This window comes from Ranitomeya variabilis, chromosome 2 (assembly GCF_051348905.1).
Source record: "Ranitomeya variabilis isolate aRanVar5 chromosome 2, aRanVar5.hap1, whole genome shotgun sequence".
NCBI lineage: Eukaryota > Metazoa > Chordata > Amphibia > Anura > Dendrobatidae > Ranitomeya > Ranitomeya variabilis.
Window position 1 is genome coordinate 652,713,009 of NC_135233.1, and position 18,977 is coordinate 652,731,985.

Genomic DNA, 18,977 nt, shown 5'->3' on the forward strand with positions numbered 1-18,977 from the left:
ATAGTTATGGATCAGCATTGCGCTGCCGTTCCTTTACAGTAATTGTTGAGATGCTCACAGCATCAGTCAGCTGAGCTCGCGGTTGGCGCACAATGCCGCACCTGTGAGTGTCAGTTGGCATTAATACATTTGGTAATTAATGTTGATGTGCTGATCAGCCCGCTGTGCCTACCTGCATGTTTCTATCTTCTTCATTACGCTTACGTGTAGAATGTGACTGCAGAAAGAATTGTTCAAACTGTAGTAATTACATTTGATTATATATGTGAGGGGGAAGGAAACCTCTAGTCTTTAATTTACCTGGCTGGGAGCAATGCATTAAAATTAACTTCAGCCAGCTGTTAGGAGCGATCACAACAGGATGATGGATCTGGAGACGCTAATGAATTTAGATGGGAGAATGCATTGAGTGAAGTATGGGCAGACAGTGACCTGGTAACTTGCGAGTGCATAATCTTGTTTGGGACCCTCAGTTCACCTTTAGGTTAGCGTCTACCGGGAGTCCGTGATGCTGCAGACTCTACATTTCCAACCAAGTGTATGGGGTTTGGGCTGTAAGCAGATTTTTCTGCTGCAAAAAAAGTGTTGGCAAGAAGAACTCTGCATAAAATGGCTTCATGTTTGCCTGATTTTAATGTGCCTGCTTTCCTATTCATTTAACTGGTTGGAAAATGTTCCAAATGCGGGTAGACTTGGTTCAGCGGTGTCCCACTGCTCAGCCTGCCGGTGGGCTGGTGGGCCTTCTCTCCTATACCTGAGAGGTCAGCCCGGTCTCCCAATCTAGCCTGAGTGTGCACACTTGTGACGCTGCTGTATAAGGAGCCCTGCCAGTCTCTGCAGCATCACAAGTGCTGGGATCATTCAGCTATGAGGAGCGCGATTGTCATGAAGGAACCCCTTTGTATGTGCGCCCAGCAGCCATTTTTTGTAAGTCTGTTGGGCTGGCGAGAGGTAGAAGCTGTATAGTGCCCTATAAGACTTCCCCTTCCCCCCCCCCCTTCTTGTGGCTTCTATGAATTGAAACCTCTCCTTCATGGTCGCTACAAAGAACAGTGTTTAATTTTCAAATCCTGATTGTACCACTGGTCTACACTTCAGCATGGAATGAGTGTGCAGTAGCTATTTCTTGTAGTGTTGTGGGAACCCACCCCCATTCCGCTAGCGCCTCAGGAAAATCGATTGTGTGCACTCCGAATGTTACTACATATGGGCTGGTAGGGAGATGGCTGGGTCAGAAGCCACAAAACTGGTTCGAGAAACTGAACGTGTGCAGCCAAAGCTCCTAGTTCACAGCAATGACCAGGACTCGCTAGTAACAAGCTATAAACCATGAAGTAGAAGAAATTAAATATTGGGAGAATGAGGGTAAATTGTCTGCACAGACCATTTAAAGGGAATCTCTCTGGAGTTTTTTTCTGCGTCATCTGAAAGCCACATGATGTAGGCAAAGAGAAGCTGAGTCCAGCAATGTATCACTTAGTTTACTGGGTGCAGCTATTCTAGCACAATCAGCTTTTATATGTTTCAATACATAGAACTCCACCAGAAAAGATGATCATAAGGCAATTTTTTATGTATCAAAACCATAATTTTATTAAAGCACTAAATCATTTAAAATCATACTGCCAGAGTTAGAGAAGTGGAACAACAGCGGTTACGCCTGCTGGCTTTCGGCGTCTGTTGACGTGGTTGGGGCCCGCCCGGCTCCGCCCACGCTATGACGCCGACGCCTGCTGGTGTGGCTGTTGACCGGGCAACAGAGTGCGTCACATCCGGGGGAGAGAACGCTACATCCCGGAGCTATAAAATGGCCGAGACATATATGCATACAACAGGCCCCTTGAGAAAGGAGTCCGAAACGCGCGTCGGGGCGGACGTGCAGATCCGGGTGATAGCAGGCAGTCCACATTTCAGCTATTTAAGGTAATTATACCATTTCACTTACCGCATACCCAATATGGTCTGGGTTGGTGGAACTGAAAGGTAGTGGAATGTGGCTGATAAATGGTGGTGATATACAGGATTAAGTAATATAAGGATACATATGACTTTAGACTTATTATATCTCTATGCTAACTTGAAAAATTATGTATTGTGGTTATTGTTAGCTTCCCACCAGTACTCAATATGTGAGGTAATTGTCTATCGCTTGGCGCTGTGCGTTAACAATGGTGATTGTGTGAGATATATCTGTTGTTCCACTTCTCTAACTCTGGCAGTATGATTTTAAATGATTTAGTGCTTTAATAAAATTATGGTTTTGATACATTAAAATTGCCATGTGATCATCTTTTCTGGTGGAGTTCTATGTAGTAATTGATGATAGGCTGTAGTAATCCTGTTGATTACATAGTAATTGGTGAATTTATCTATACCATACCATGGTTGACTGTTATATTTGTTTATGGATGTTTCAATACAGCAGAGCTGAGAAAGCTGCCCCCGCCCACACCTGGCTCTCCATATACAAAGTCTATAGAAAGTGAGCTGCCTATCACAGGAGGGGCGTGTCAGACTGACATCCATTCACACTGTGTCCTAGCAATGACAAGCTCCTGGTGCTAAAACAATCATTGCAGGTCATTATGGGCATCGCTGAAATGTGTGTTAATTCCTACAGCATAGTCTTCAGATTATACAGCAAAAACCTGCTGACAGTTTCCCTTTAAGTAATGTTTAGCACTCTGAAGCCCCAGCCTAACACTTTTGTTGGGAAAAACAGGCAGATGCTATTGCCAATCCTGGTATGAGAGCACAGTGACAAGTCATGTGGTATTAGAAATGATGTGTATGTAGTGGGGTGTGTATGTGTCGGCGTGCTTTCTGTGCGCCATTATTCCTGTTTATGTACCGAGCCACTGTGTACAATGCATTATCTTCTTTTGCTTGGAGCTGATGTTTTCCCTTGGCTGCAGTTTTTCTTTTGAGATTTACATTTTGATTTAGTCTGAATGAGTTGGTACCTGGAGAAAAAGCAAGATTAATGTTCTCCTACTAGAGAGAGATGTGCCTCTTGTCTGGTTAGCTGGTGCAGAGGTTATCTCTCCTGGACGTGCATCACATGACTCTGTAGCACCTTGTAAGATCCTAATCGCTGGCTACATAAATCACTTCTATCATGGCCGCAGGGGTTTCCTCTTGTATTGTTAGCTTCACCAAACAGGCGATTTGTGTGGAATTCATAGTCACCTATTATTTCTTTACATCCCTTACTATCCAATGTGCACCTGCAAGGACGTGGTAGAAGACCTTTTCTGTTCTTCACTCATAGTTTTGAAGGCTTTTGTCTTTGAATGTCTACAGTTCAGACTGACTGCTTGAGGACATGCTATCAGAATAACATATTTAGATCATGTCCTTATGTTAAAAAATTAGTGATGAGTGAGCGTGCTTGCATAAGGTGTTATGTGAGCATGCTCCTGTCCTAATCGAGTATTTTCTGTTTGCTAGAAATATATGCTAGAGTCCCCACAGCTGTACGTTTCGCGGGCTGTTCGACAGATGTAACATGTGCAGGGATTGCTTGTTTATTAGCAGAAAACACTCGATAAGGACACGAGCATGCTCGAACACCTTATTCGAGCTTGCTCGCTCAACACTATTACATATCTTTTTTTTATTTAATTTTTTTTTTTTCATTTTTTTCATTTTTCTATATATAAAAGAAAATCTGAACTTTTTGCTATTTTCAAACTATCAACTAGGCCTAATACCAGGCATATACTTCCAATTATTTTCAGCAGCCACATGGACGTAGGCAGCACAAGTCATTGTGAATGAAGGGGGAGCAGGTGAGCTGTGACATCACTTATTGTAAATGGTGGATCATGTGATACAGAGCTGATAACTTTTTTTTTTTTTTTTTTTGTAATCCGATCCTGTGGTGAGACTGCTGAAAAAACGTTTTTTGTAGAGAACAGGAAGTTTGAGTTAAAACCTTGCAATTTTTCCAGTAGCCACTAAACATAAGGCCTCATTCACATGTGAATTGTCCAGACATGGCTTCTACCTTTGTTATCTGCGGATAGAAAATTTACCCATTATAATCTATGGAACTGTTCACTTTCTTTTCTTCTTCCATGTGCTGGGTCTCTGCAAAACGATCATAGAGATTTCCATTTTTGATCTCTGAACATGATGGCCAGCATGTGGATGGCACGGTCTGTGGTTAGCACTGCAGTGGATAGGAGAAGCTTTGAATATATATATTTTTTTTTGAGAGCACTGATGCTGTAGACTGAGAGAACCCTTCAGAGACTAGGATCGTTTAATGAGGCCCAATAGAGATAGTAATATGGAAGATTTGTGGATATTTTTCTTTACGCTACAGAAGTAATTTTGTGAAAATAACGAATATAATATTCTGCAGCGCTTTACAATTGAGAAGTATGAAGCGTCTGAAGTTGGGCATAAGGCAGAGGAGCCCATGTAAGAGCTCAGTATTGCCTTCCTTTAGCCGCTGTATCTTTTCAGATAAATGAATGGTGTCTTGTTATTTTGTAGCCCATGACTCTACTGTAGCTGCTGTGTGATGGGTACAGGCGCTCCCTGCCATGATGCTTGTCTGATATATCCTATACTTTATATACCCTGGCATCACATTTCCTGACCCGAAGCAATGTACATCACAATAATGGTGCATACGCCTTTAAATGTTTTCACTTCCTTGACTCTGGCACGATGAGAGGATTTTGACGTCTTGCTGGATCTGTCAGATGAGCGTGGAAGAAAGAGCTTTCCGAATAATAGGAGCGTGCTAATATTTGTATATGGCGATACGTTGCTTCTCGTGTCCTGGTGTGATCCGCTACTATTCCATGTGCAGTCTTGTGCCCGTCCTTATCTTGTTTTCTGACTTCTCCATGAGGGATGGGGTTTGTCAATAGTGGATGTCTTGCCAGAGAGACATCAGTAGAGGTGTCCCTAATGATGACACCGCTGGATCTCGCCATTTGTCACCGAGTGGCTGGTGTTTGATTTTAGGTGCTCATGTACTTGGCTGTCGCTTCCAATTCCTCTCCTCAAAGATGGAGCTGCGGCTGTGTGGTTCGCTGGCAGCCCTGTCATACACATACTGTGTCTTTGAGGAGTCAAAGCGCTTCATAGCTGAGAATTGTCAGGCTCCATCTAATGAAACGTAGATGTCTTTCCTCCAAAGAGTGTAATGTCTGTCAGGCTTGTGACAAGTGGCGGGCTAATCCTTTTCATGAGCCCAGACGAACACCATGTATATAGTAATGAGATATGCTGTATATACACTCGGCTGGCATTATTGGTGAGATTTGGTGTTCTGATCCATCTGAAGTGATGAGCGCGGTCAGGGGGCAGCAGAGTCCTAATCTCTGCAGGCTAGTCGTGCATCCGCTCTGTCCGATCTCCCACCACTACAGTAGCGTGCTTAGTGCCCCTCCTCCCCTCCCCCTCGCTGGGCTACAGTTGTAGCGTAATTATTATATTTGTGTGTGCGTGTGACTGATCTTGACTGTAGCTTTAGATGACTAGCGATGCACAAAGAGAAAACAGATGGACGCAGAGATTCAACTTTGCATATGTATGGCATTCGCACAGCAAGTTGAGCGATCATAATGATGCTAATAAATTTGCTTTCATAGAGATCTCAACAAATGCTACATATAAATTGGACTTGTAAGAATACACAAAATGTTTCCCTGCTTTGCCAAAGTGCAATAATTTAAATGACTCCTCCGCCAAGCATTAAGGCATTAGGAGGAGCGTGCAACATTAACACGATGACCGTTCTAATTAGAAGAGCACTTTACTGGAAAAGGCCCCCCTATGTGGCCACCTTACCCCCCCCTACGTGGCCACTTACCCCCCCTACGTGGCCACTTACCCCCCCTACGTGGCCACTTACCCCCCCCTACGTGGCCACTTACCCCCCCTACGTGGCCACTTACCCCCCCCCCCCTACGTGGCCACTTACCCCCCCCTACGTGGCCACTTACCCCCCCCCTACGTGGCCACTTACCCCCCCCTACGTGGCCACTTACCCCCCCCCCCCTACGTGGCCACTTACCCCCCCCCCTACGTGGCCACTTACCCCCCCTACGTGGCCACTTACCCCCCCTACGTGGCCACTTACCCCCCCTACGTGGCCACTCACCCCCCCTACGTGGCCACTTACCCCCCCTACGTGGCCACTCACCCCCCCTACGTGGCCACTCACCCCCCCTACGTGGCCACTCACCCCCCCTACGTGGCCACTTACCACCCCCCCTACGTGGCCACTTACCCCCCCCACGTGGCCACTTACCCCCCCCTACGTGGCCACTTACCCCCCCTACGTGGCCACTTACCCCCCCTACGTGGCCACTTGGCCACTTACCCCCCCCCCCCCCCCACGTGGCCACCTTACCCACTAGGTGTTCATTGTATACACCTGATAGTTCTGGGTTCTGACAATCAAAATATGGCTTTTGAGATTTTGTACTGCAACTTATGTGGGTCTTCACAACCTGTTGTCAGCATACTCTTGTGTTTAGGTGGTTGTGGTAATAAATCACAAATGATCATTGTGTGTTCCTGAAGTGTCACTGTACATCCTTCATGATACTACATGGACATACCGCAGCACTGAAGAATTTCTAGGAAATAAAATCTCTCTACCCCCGAGCACAATAATACATTTCTACCGTTGAGTACCCACCATATTATCCCTACTGTACAGCCATCAAGTGACCGAACCTTCCAGTCACAGGAGCTCACATGGGACCAGATGGCAACATGACTTCTTCAGGTCACTGCCAGGACCTCCTGTGTCCACACTAAGGTCACAATCCAATTAGAGTAAGGCCGGGGTTTTCATACAGCGCTTTATTCACAATTGTGAAAAACACACAAGTCTGGAACAAGATGTTACTTCAACCAAGAGGTGCACAACTTTTTTGGTCTTGATGACAAATTTGTGAATGTACCACTCCCAAGGCTGTGTAAAATTTGAAGGGATATTCCGATCCAAGCTATATATCAATCAACATTACGAAGTATGCCATAATCTAATAAATGGGGGTTTGATTCCTGCAACTTCCACTATTACAGACCAAGAGGGCCTTCTAAAAATTTCAGAAAAAAGGAATCAAAATGACCATACAATCAGGGCAACTATCCCCATATTTTGAGAGATGCTGAACACAGAGGAGTCAGATGTTTGGTGGCCGGCCACACAGAATGGCATTGCACGACACAATGGTCAGGTCACTGTGCGGCTTTCAAAGCCCGACGTGGCTGAAAGATGTTCCAAAAGATGAAACCTATGGACAGCAAGATGGTTTTTACACAGTGTGAATTTTCAATATCTTTAATGTGCATTGAGTGCTTTTTCAGGCGAGTCCCATGCGTTATCTGCCTGGAAAAGACTACATGTGCACATAAACAAAAATGTTAATATTTTGCAATAGGAATAGAGAAAACCTATTTAATACCTGCATTATTTTTGTATTTTAAATTTTGTGCTGATAATGGTACATTTATTTCATGAGACTGCATGATTACGGCAACACTAAATATGTATAGGGTTTTATTGTTCTACTTTTAAATGGTAAGGGCAAGCAAAATCAAATTTAGCAGATTCTAACCTCATTCTACTTTCTTAATACTTATTAGTCATATTGTGCAATATTTCTTTTTATTTTTTGTGTTCTTTCACCACATGGTATATTGGGTAACTAAATTATTTGCACCATGGCAATTGCAACACAACCGTGTGTGTGTGTTGTATATATTTTACTTTAGTAACACATTATTCCTTTAAAGTTTTTGTTTTTTTACCGTAGACATGTTAATTTACTATACATGGGATACCAAAGCATTGCCCTGCCAAGGCATGCAGCTGTGGTAGCCCAGGGGATTGTTTTTTTAGTTAAGTTACCATGGCAGCTCAGTACTGCTGTTCAGTCTGTGGATGGATGACAGAAGAAGCCTTCTTCCTCAGTCAAACCACTTAGTTATGTAATGGGGTTACAAGTCCATAGTATTATGATGAACCGTGTTCATGAACAGCGTTTTGAGATTAGCAGTGGTTTATCGAAACACTGCATGGTCTAGGTATAGTAATATCATTTTCTGATGCTTTTGTCTAAGGGCTTCTGCAGAAAACTTCAAAATGTCAGACACATTTCTGCATAAGATGACACTTAAAACCTCCATTTTTTTATGGCAGTCACAGTATGTGAGAGTGTGAAGGAGACATCTTGCCCTGCTAACATGTCTAAAGTCTTAACTGTGACCCCACAGACAACATCTGAGGGAGAGCTAAGGTTCTGATGGGCTCCATTTTGTGTTCAGTGTCGTCTTTTGTGAGGTGGGACATTTTCACTGATGGACTGGTGGCACAGACTTGAGAATGTAGACTTAAGGTTGCAGACTCTTCTTTGTACTCCAGGTTCTCCCAGTTTCCAGGGCATTGATGCCACACCTGATGTTTAATAGTGGCACAGCGCCAAACATGAACATCTCCACAGTCTCATTTCTCTGGTGAGTTTTACAGTGGAGGCCGGATGAGTGCAGTGATATCAGAGGTTTTGTCATTGAGGTAAATGTGGCTGCATTGTTTAGTGATTTTTATTCTGGTAAATTATTTTGAGTGGTGCTTGAGTTTTACCAGTCTATGTAAAAACAAGAGCAACCTTTTGTTGCTAACATTGTAAAATAATCCAGCACTTGCTGCTGTCGGCTTCAAGGCCTCCCGCTCTCAAGGTCATTCTTTGTCTGAGGGAACTGGCAGAAAAATAAAAATAGCATACATGTCAGCCATGGCATTGGCGAGGGATGGCATTCTTCCTTGTCAGTCTCCTTCATTAGAGCCGTGCCGGTGTATATTTAGCACTGCTGGTATGTAATGTTCACATCAATTGAAATAGATACATGTCATTTTTCTATTTTCAGGTAGAAAGTAGTGTTCATTTCTGTGTGACTACAATGTTTGCCATGGAAATATAATAGAGCAGTGCATCCCTTCCCTGTACACCAGAGGTGTCAAACTGCATTCCTCGAGGGCCGCCAACAGGTCATGTTTTCAGGATTTCCTTAGCATTCCACAAGGTGCTGGAATCATTCTGTGCAGGTGATTAAATTATCACCTGTGCAATACAAGGAAATCCTGAAAACATGACCTGTTGGCGGCCCTCAAGGAATGCAGTTTGACACCTCTGCTGTACACAATGGTGGGAGGAGGAATGGGGCTGTCAAGATGGAGGTCGGGACATCACATCTCTTCATAGTTAGAATGCCGGGCTTCCTGCCACCACACTGATAAGCGGAGGTTCACTTACTACAAGGAGGATATGTTAAAGAAGCTTACCCAACTGCTTGCCATTCTTGCCCATGCTTACAACATATGCCATATAGGTTATTACTTGGGTTTGGGATTCTCTTCTGTCCTGTATTTAGTGGAACATCCCCAGCATGAGTTTTGTCCTGCTAAGAAATAACTCTTCTGGTTTGTGTGTATATATGTATATAATATTCACTTTTCTATAACATGTTGTATTTTGGAAAAAAAAAAGCCTTCATACTGAAAAACTCATTTCAATGAAAACTTCACACGTTGTCCTGTTGATTTAAGGCCACATTCAGACATTGGATCCAGTTTTCATCAGTGTTTGGTCAGTGCCAGGATTCACCATCAGTGCTAAATCAGTGATTTTCACTTATGGATGAATACATTGCAAAGCTTCCATAGATTTACTGCACACGGATTACAAGATGTGCTGTCAATGATCTTTCACAGGCCCATAGACTCAGATCGCACACACAGTCTGCAGAACAACATGATCATGTGACTAGGCCATAGATTATAGCGGTATGTATTCTGGCCGTGAAACGCACGGATAAAACGTGTATGTGATCCTTGGATGTCTACATGAGGCCTGAATAATGGCAAAAGGTCATTTTAGCTAAAAACCTTGGGCTCATAATAAAACCTGGCATTCTGTACCCCTGCCTCTTGATAAACTGCACACTACAATAAGATGCGCTAACTTCATTAAAAGGCGAGCGTCCCTTACCGTAATGAATCTAGCACATCTGTGTTACTCCAGTCTGGGTCTTCAATATATTTCTGGCATAATTTCCACTACTTTAGTTGCATAAAAATGTTGCGACATTTCAAGTTGATTTGCGTCAGAATTCTGGCAGACATCTTGAGGACTCGGGCCCTTTGTGTGAAAGCACTCTGCATTCTTACTGCACCACATTACATGAATACTGTGAATTAGGGGGGGTTCAGGCAGTTCCAAAATGAAATGCCATGGTTTTTTTAACTCATCAAAGCATTACAAGAGTTCTTCTGTAGATTTGTTACGTGACTACATCCTTTTCTGGGAATTTTTCTCCCTCTGTGTCACGCTGAGATACAGGCAACTATTCCCAGAATCCGTTCCAGCCATCTGTTTTTCAATGAAACATCTGTTATGAGCGGCTATTCTAAAATATCGTTTGTGGTGAGATGTGCCACTTTCCCCCTGCTACTGGCTGGGTTGGCCTCTTTTCTTAGGCTAGCTCAGCCCCCTATTTCCCTCATTTTTATCTCCCCCTAAACTTACTCCTGCAGCTTTTCCATTACTGGTCTAGTAGAGATGGATTTTAGACTTGATGGGCCATTACGGTCTTGGCATTCTTAGTTTTTAACACCTTTCTATGGTTTGATGGTCACTCTTATGTCCAGTTTGGGTTGTCTACCCATGAAGTGGGCAGGGAAAAAATCTCTGAGAAAAACAGACCAATTTGTTTTTTTTGCTCAGTTGTCATCCTAGTTGCATCCATTTTTTTTTCTTTAGTTTTCTTACACTGATGCCAACTGTATAAACTTTTTTAATCCATTAACTCTGAACAATGTTTCAGTTAAAAAGCCTGATGATCAGATGGAAAAAGTACAAAGTATCTGTATTACACAGATCCTGTAGACTTTAATGACTGAGCCTGCCGCACAAAGCTGATGAGAATTGGACCTGTTCAGTTTTTCACACCAGACATACAGATCCGTTTAAAAATCTGTATGTGGATTAATGCAACTCTATAGGACAGTGTGCTATCTGCGAAGATGACTGAGCACTAGGATGTGTCGCACAGATGTGTGAATGTAGCCTGACGCTGGAGGGAGGGGGATAGAGTCCTCAGAACTAAGCGCTCTGAGCAGCTAGCCAGATAAAGGACTTGTTACAGTTGTGGACAAAAGCCCACAATGGTCATTGATGTCACTTAAAACTGACAAAAGTAATTTTTAATTTTAATATACTTAATATCTACTTATTAAAATCACATGTTGCTTTTGTAATGAGATTGAACAGAAAAGTTTAAGAAAAAAAACTAATGAACATGGCCTGAACAAAAATGATGGCACCCCTATAAAAGATTGCCAATAATTTGACCATAGGGACATGTTAAACGAAAGTGTCCTGTAATTTGCGTCACAGGTGTCAACAAGCTGGTAATCAGTCAGTGTGTCTATTAAAGCACACTTCAATTGTTAATAAAGATTATTTAGTGCGTGATTATTTCCAAAGATTCTTTTCTATATTCTACACTCCGAAGAGCTGCTGACTGGTGGAGGTGGAGTGCTCAGACCGTGTGTAGCATGCGCAGCCCCTGCCGGGGTGCGGGCCCAGAGCGGTGTATGGGCTCAGGAGGAAGTCTGTGGCGTCCATACGCTGCTCTGTCCGAGTAGTGTAAATAATGGAAGATGGTAAGGGACAATGGATGTACACTATATTCTGTGTGAGGGTGTATTCACCTAGTGCGGACATATCCGGATCTGTGGTGTATTTTTTTGGTCATGATTTTCTGAAGTCTCATATTAGAAATTCTTGTGAATCCAGCCTAGTAACTCCATGCACTCATTAAGGTTTTTTGTTACTTGTTTAGAAAAACAAATTTAAACCGTTTTTCTTTCTCTTTTGCGTTGATATTTGCAGGGTGGAGATGATTGGGTCTCACCGGGAAAACTGTATATATTTTCCAAAGGAGACTTGGCTCCTAGGCCAGAGCCGTTCCTACAGCAGCTCTGCAGGGTACAAGGCTCCTAGAACACAATGTGACTGCCTAGAGATAACCGAAAGGCTGTTAGCTGGCTTGGGGCTCCTACCATGTATATGTCTGTGCAGGGCTGAGGTGGATGATATACAGCTAATTTTTCAACAGTTGGTTAGCAGACCTTCTACATAAGGGGTTAAAATAAAATCTGGTTTTCTCCTGTGAGCACTATTTATAAAAGTACTTAGGATGATTAAACTGTCACGCTAGTGATTAATGGACAGTGCTTTTGCTGATTTGTCAGCTCTCTCAATTTCAGAATTCAATCATTTTCTTTTGTGTGGAAAGCCTGCAGGCCTGGAGAAGTCTTACCTCCCTAGCCCTGCTGTAAGGCTTTCATCAGCCCCACCGCTTCCTGACCGGAGCCACTGCCGGGCCTCACTGCCCCTTCAGCTGATATGCTCAAACTCACCTGACATTAGTGATGCACGAATCTCTCATGGAGTTATTGAAGATCCATAAAAATGTGTGTGTTTGCTCGTATATAATTTAAGTGTGCAAATATTTAAAGTTTGTTTATGTAAAACACTGTAGTTGCATACTGTTCTTCAGTTACTGTGGCGTATAGTTGGCTTGGTTATTTTTCTCTCCGGGAATATTGTATCTCCTGCACTGTATATTCATCCCATTGTAGGCCGGGCTTTTCACAAGCGATGTGAAATTGATGATGATTTTGCCAAGGGTACTGTAATGTTTTTCATTTCCGCCTATGTAGGCTGAATATAACCTTATGGCCACAGAGGAAGCATAATAATGTAAAGGCTGTTACAATAGCAAGTGAGTACAGCCCCCTAATCCAGGGTAATCTCCTGCCTTGCTAGGGATTTGGTTATCATTTTTAAAATCAACCAGCTGATTATGTAAAACCAACTCCCGTCTAGTGCAGAACACGCCGGCTCGTACCCTGGGAGCCAGTTTTGCTTACTTGCTTGGGGCAGCATTTTTCGCTGGTCTCTCAGGTCCATTATGTTGTTGCCCTTTCAATTTATTTGACATACTTGATATATATTCGGCTGTATTTTATTAGAATGACCTTTCAAATTAAAAGCAGGTTACATGGCTGCTGCTGTTTTTTTCTCTTAAGCATTTCTGCTTTAGCCACCATCCATCACTTTCGTAAAGTCACAGCCCTTACTGTTGGATGCAGTGCAGACCCTAATTGTAGTTTGTACCCGTGGTCCACTCCCATTTATCTCATTTGGAGACATGCGAGTTACACACTTTTCAACACTAGAAATGCATTTTTTTTAGGTGAAAAATAAAAATGTGCAGCTGATTGGTATAAGTAACGGCCTAATAGATGCTCTGACTGTAAAATGCTTTGGCAGGCCAGCTGCCTTCCCCCAACCCTCCTGTTGTGATGATGGAGCATCAGAGCAGGCTACTTTATTCATAGTTTTCATTTCTAAAAAAAAATAACAATACTATAAAAAAAAACCCTGAAGTCAAAGCACAGTACTTGGAAACAAGCGTGTGCTCATATTAGTATTCTCGTCTCTGTAAGTTGGGAGCAGGCTATTTCTACCAGTCCTTTTATAGATCCACAAGCAGATACTTGTCAGGTTATCGTAAGAAGCAAATGAATGAAAATGGATCAAACCTTCCATGTGCATGAATTTGTCCTGACTCTGGCACTTGCTAGTGGAGGACGTCCAGAATCCCCGGTATCGCACACCACCATGGCTAGCTATAGCGTGCTGCTATTTGGGGTACACCTCCTGACGCTCAGTAATTCTGTAATGAAGCCATGTTATTCTGTCCCCTTATATTTGTAGATGGCAGCTATTGACTGTGTTTTCTGTTTGTTTCCTTGCAGAGATCAGCAGGGTACGGAAAGACATGTACAATGACACATTAAATGGCAGTGGCAACCCTGACAGGCGAAGTGCAGAATTACCTGACGGTATTGGACCTATTGTACAGTTACAAGAAAAACTTTATGTGCCTGTAAAAGAATATCCAGATGTAAGTATATGCCTCATTTGTGTGTGTGATTTTATTATTGAGACAGTTGCATTATTGATATGTGATGTGATGGGGCCAGTGTAATGCTAAGTGGCCGTCCTGTAGTTTCACTTTATTCCTGCAATGCACCTGATAACACTGACCCTGCGGAGGCTACTGCTCTGGTTAATGCGGAAAAGACTTGTCTAGATTATATAATCCACTTGAAGGTGGCAGTCTCATCTGGGGCATTTCAAGAATAGCTACAGAATATATCATTCAATTTTAATACATGTAAGGGCCACCACCGGCACCTGCACCTATCATGCCTAGTGCCTGATGGTTGGGATGCATGTGCCGCTTTCTCCAGTGACTTCTGTGGGAGTCCTGGATATAGCCAAGCAGGTGTGTGCTACTCCATAAATGATCGCACCCCTTAGATTTCACACTTTATTAATGGAACTGTCACCAATGTTTGGGCTATAATCTGCATTGGTTTCCAGTGTATAAATCCTGGAGCTGTTGGGCTGTGATTAAGCATATTCTGATGATAGATCCGCTGCTTAATGTTACCTATCCAAACCATAGGTGAAAACTTGCTGATTGGTGTCGGTCTGATCACTGGGACTTCTATCGATCTCAATTGAGGCTCAGGAACGGATCAGTGGCCATTGCTCTTATCATTCTATGAGACTGCCAGAGGTGGCTTAAAGAAGTTGTCCACTATTTTTCCACTGATGACCTATCCTAAGGATCGGTCGGAGTCCAACACCACAACCGATCGGCTGCTTGATTGTGGAGCTACACAGTCTACCGATAGTGGCTACAGCAGGCTACTAGACATGCACCTCCTATTGATTTGAATAGGAGGTGGATATGTAGTACCCTTCCGTGGCCACTACTGGAAGACAGAGCAACTCCACGATCGAACAGTTCAAGCCGAGAACAGCTGATTGGTGGGACTGCCGGGTGTCTGACCCCGACCAATCAGATATTGATGACCTATCCTATGGATAGGTAGTCTGTGAAAAAGTAGCCTACCTCTTTAAGGGTATGTGCACATGTAGATGGAACCCCTGCGGCTTTTTCCGCACCTGTTTTGAGAAATCCGCAGGTAAAAAGCACTGCGTTTTACCTGCGGATTTACCACGGATTTTATGCGGTTTTTGTGCGGATTTCACCTGCGGTTTACACCTGCGGATTCCTATTATGGAGCAGGTGTAAACCGCTGCGGAATCCGCCCAAAGAATGGACATGCTGCGGAATAAACAACGCAGCGTTTTGTCGTTTTTAACATGTGCACTGCGGATTTTGTTTTCCATAGGTTTACATGGTACTGTAAACTCATGGAAAACAGTTGCAAATCCGCAGCATCAAAACCGCTGTGGATCTGCAGCAAATTTCACAGTGTGCACATAGCCTAACACTGTGCTCTGCTCTATTTTGAAGTCCTACAGCGATTGAATAAAGCTCCATTCAGTTGAGGAATGTCTGATAATTTGCTCTCATAACACTTAATAATGGGAATATACTTTAATCTTGTATCTATAAGGCTTCAAATATATAAGGCTTGTATTTATAAAGGTTCACATCTGCATCAGAGGTTCTGTCTGATATAGACCGGAAATAAAATAGAGCAGCATGTATTTTTGTGTATACAGTTGAACACTGTGACAGGCCATGACCCTATAATAGTCAATTCTGTGGTTCTAATGAATCTGATTCTTATTTGTAGCCATTATTTGTCTTGAGTCGTGGATATGAGTAGATGGTGACCTTATAATTGTGCTGTAGTACACAGATTTTATTCTTATGGTCTTGTCTTTGTAACCAAAACGCACTTTTAGTAGCAAACCGCATTGGGACATTGCAGCCACTGAACCCAGCAGCTAAAGGTTACAGCCGTCTCTTGACATTGACAAATAATATTTCAGGAAAGGCGACAGAATTGCATCCCTGCGATAATGTGTCCATTTAAAGCTTCCCCAAAATAGATTTGGGATAGAATTTCCCAAGCATGAAATAGGTTTCTGTTGTTCGATTTTCATTTTTAAATTTCAAATGCAATGGCACAATTCGAAAAAATTGAGATTTTTTTTTTTTGCAAGTCTCTGGCTGAAAATAAAAATATATATTCCAGTATGAACTTAAAGGGGTTGTCCACTACTTTCAATTAACCCCCCAATGTACCCCCCCGGGGCCCCTAATGAATTGTGCCATTACCTTCTGTTGACGTTTTCGCCTGTGAGCGGCGCTATTCCTCCTGCTGAGTCCGGGTCACATGACCCCCAGACTGCAGCCGCCGCTCATTTCCGCCGACGTCACGTCAATTTCCAGGCTCTGAAAATTGACGTGACGTCAGCAGCAGGCGTGACCCAGCCGCACAGTCAGCAGTCACTCAGCAAGAGTGACTGGGCTGTGGGCGGTGCTGGGGGCTGCCTGCAGGGCTGTGCTGGGGGCGGGCAGGGCTGTGCTGGGGGCGGGCAGGGCTGTGCTGGGGGCGGGCGGGGCTGTGTGTGCTCACTGCTCAGTGCTGGGATCATGGTGTGTGGCTGGGCTGTGCTTCGGTCGCCGGGGGTCTGCCGGTGCTTGTGCCCGCCGGCGCCGGTGTTTCTGCCCGCCGGTGCATGTGCCCGCCGGCGCCGGTGCTTGTGCCCGCCGGCGCCGGTGCTTGTGCCCGCCGGCGCCGGTGCTTGTGCCCGCCGGCGCCGGTGCTTGTGCCCGCCGGCGCCGGTGCTTGTGCCCGCCGGTGCTTCTGCCCGCCGGCGGTGTGTGTGTGTGTGTGTGTGTGTGTGTGTGTGTGTGTGTGCCGGCGCTGTGTGTGCGTGTGCCGACGCTGTGCGTGTGTGTGTGTGCCGGCGCTGTGCGTGTGTGTGCAGGCATCGTCCGATGGGACTACAAGTCCCATCGGGCTCTGCCTGCTACACTGACAGTGAGTGACACATTAGCCAATGATGGGACAGTAGTAGTCCCATCATCCGGCTAATGTGTTGAATGTAAAAAAAAAAAACACAGTACATACATACATACATACAACACCATGCAACGACATGCACCATGCAACGACATGCGACATGCACCATTCTACGACATGCACCATGCGGCAACATGCACCATGCGACCACATGCACCATGCGACCACATGCACCATGCGACACATGCACCATGCGGCGACATGCACCATGTGACATGCACCATGAGACGACATGCGACATGCACCATTCTACGACATGCACCATGCGGCAACATGCACCATGCGACCACATGCACCATGCGACCACATGCACCATACGACATGCACCATGCGACACATGCACCATGCGACGACATGCACCATGCGGCGACATGCACCATGCGACGACATGCGACATGACCATGCGACGACATGCACCATGCAACGACATGCGCCATGCGACGACATGCGCCATGCGACGACATGCGCCATGCGACGACATGCGCCATGCGGCGACATGCACCATGCGGCGACATGCGCCATGCGACGACATGCACCATGCAACAACATGCACCATGCGACGACATGCAACAACATGCACCATGCGACGACATGCACCATGCGACGACATGCACCATGCGACAACATGCACATGCGTCAACATGCGACATGCACCATGCGTCGACATGCGCCATGCGTCAACATGCACCATGCGTCAACATGAGACATGCACCATGCGACGACATGCAACACGCACCATGCGTCGACATGCACCATGCGTCGACATGCACCATGCGTCGACATGCACCATGCATCGACATGCACCATGCGTCAACATGCACCATGCGACGACATGCAACATGTGACATGCGACATGAAACATGCCACATACAGTACGTACATACAACAGACATACAGTACATATAACATAGATTACATACTCACCATCACTTGTCACTTTGATCCCCGAAGCCATTGTCATCTGTAAAAAATATTAAAATAATAAACAACCAATATACTCCCTGATCCGCAGAAATCCAATTAAAACAAGTGTCCCACGACGATCTCCCGTGGAGAGCAGGAGCCTCTGCTGATGCAACCACTCTCCAGGGGCTCCAGGAACACAATGAGGGGAGGAAGGTATCCTTCCACAATGTATTCCCCACAATGTATTCCTACACCCCTGTGAGAAAATAGTCCCTAGTCTCACTTTATGGCATGCTGTATGAGAAAGTTCCCACGCAGCTTTTTGCCATAAAGTGAGACCAGTGAACTTTAGTAACCTCAGTGATGCACTACAGGAGCCATTGTCTTCTGTCAGTGTGTCACTGAGGGTCCTATAGAGCAGTGACACCACCCAATGTCACTGTTCTATAGGGGAGATCGTCGTGGGACACTCGTTATTAATTGGACTACAGCGGACAGGTAGTATACGGTTTATTTTACTTTTTTGCAGGTGCTGGAGTATGGTAAGTATGGTTAAATGAAGAATATTAAAATACTTTTTCCTAATGTGTGTGTGTTTCATTAACCCTTTTTTAGTATTGGATTAATAATGGATAGGCGTCTTATTGACGCCTCTCCGTTATTAACCCGGCTTAATGTCACCTTACAATAGCAAGGTGACATTAACCCCTTATTACCCCATATCCCACCGCTACACGGGAGTGGGACTGAAATACATGGCACTTTAATACGTGGCACTGAAATACGTGGCACGTGGCACTTACGTACGTGGCACTGAAATATGTGGCACGTGGCACTGAAATACGTGGCACTTACATATGTGGCATTTAAATCCGTGGCACTTAAATCCGTGGCACTTACATACATCGCACTTGCATACATGGCACTTAAATACGTGGCACTTACATACGTGGCACTTATATACGTGGCACGTGGCACTTACATACGTGGCACTTATATACGTGGCACTGAAATAGGTGGCACTTAAATCCGTGGCACTGAAATACGTGTCACGTGGCACATACGTGGCACTTACATACGTGGCACTTACATACGTGGCACTTAC

General features: G+C 44.5%; 1 protein-coding gene across 12 annotated transcripts in view; it reads left to right on the top strand.

The window, feature by feature from the left end:
• QKI (QKI, KH domain containing RNA binding) overlaps positions 1–18,977 on the top strand; it is a 185,123-nt gene that overhangs the window by 34,727 nt on the left and 131,419 nt on the right. For 11 of the 12 annotated variants that reach the window (XR_013221757.1, XM_077289163.1, XM_077289164.1 and 8 more), the window contains exon 2: positions 13,865–14,013. Coding sequence is in view for 11 of the 12 variants with exons in the window: in XM_077289163.1 (XP_077145278.1) it covers positions 13,865–14,013 (149 nt within the window). In the remaining variant the exon portion in view is untranslated. Of the gene's footprint in view, positions 1–11,676; positions 11,702–13,864; positions 14,014–18,977 lie in introns of those variants that run through there. The other variant, XM_077289171.1, reaches the window with a different exon arrangement.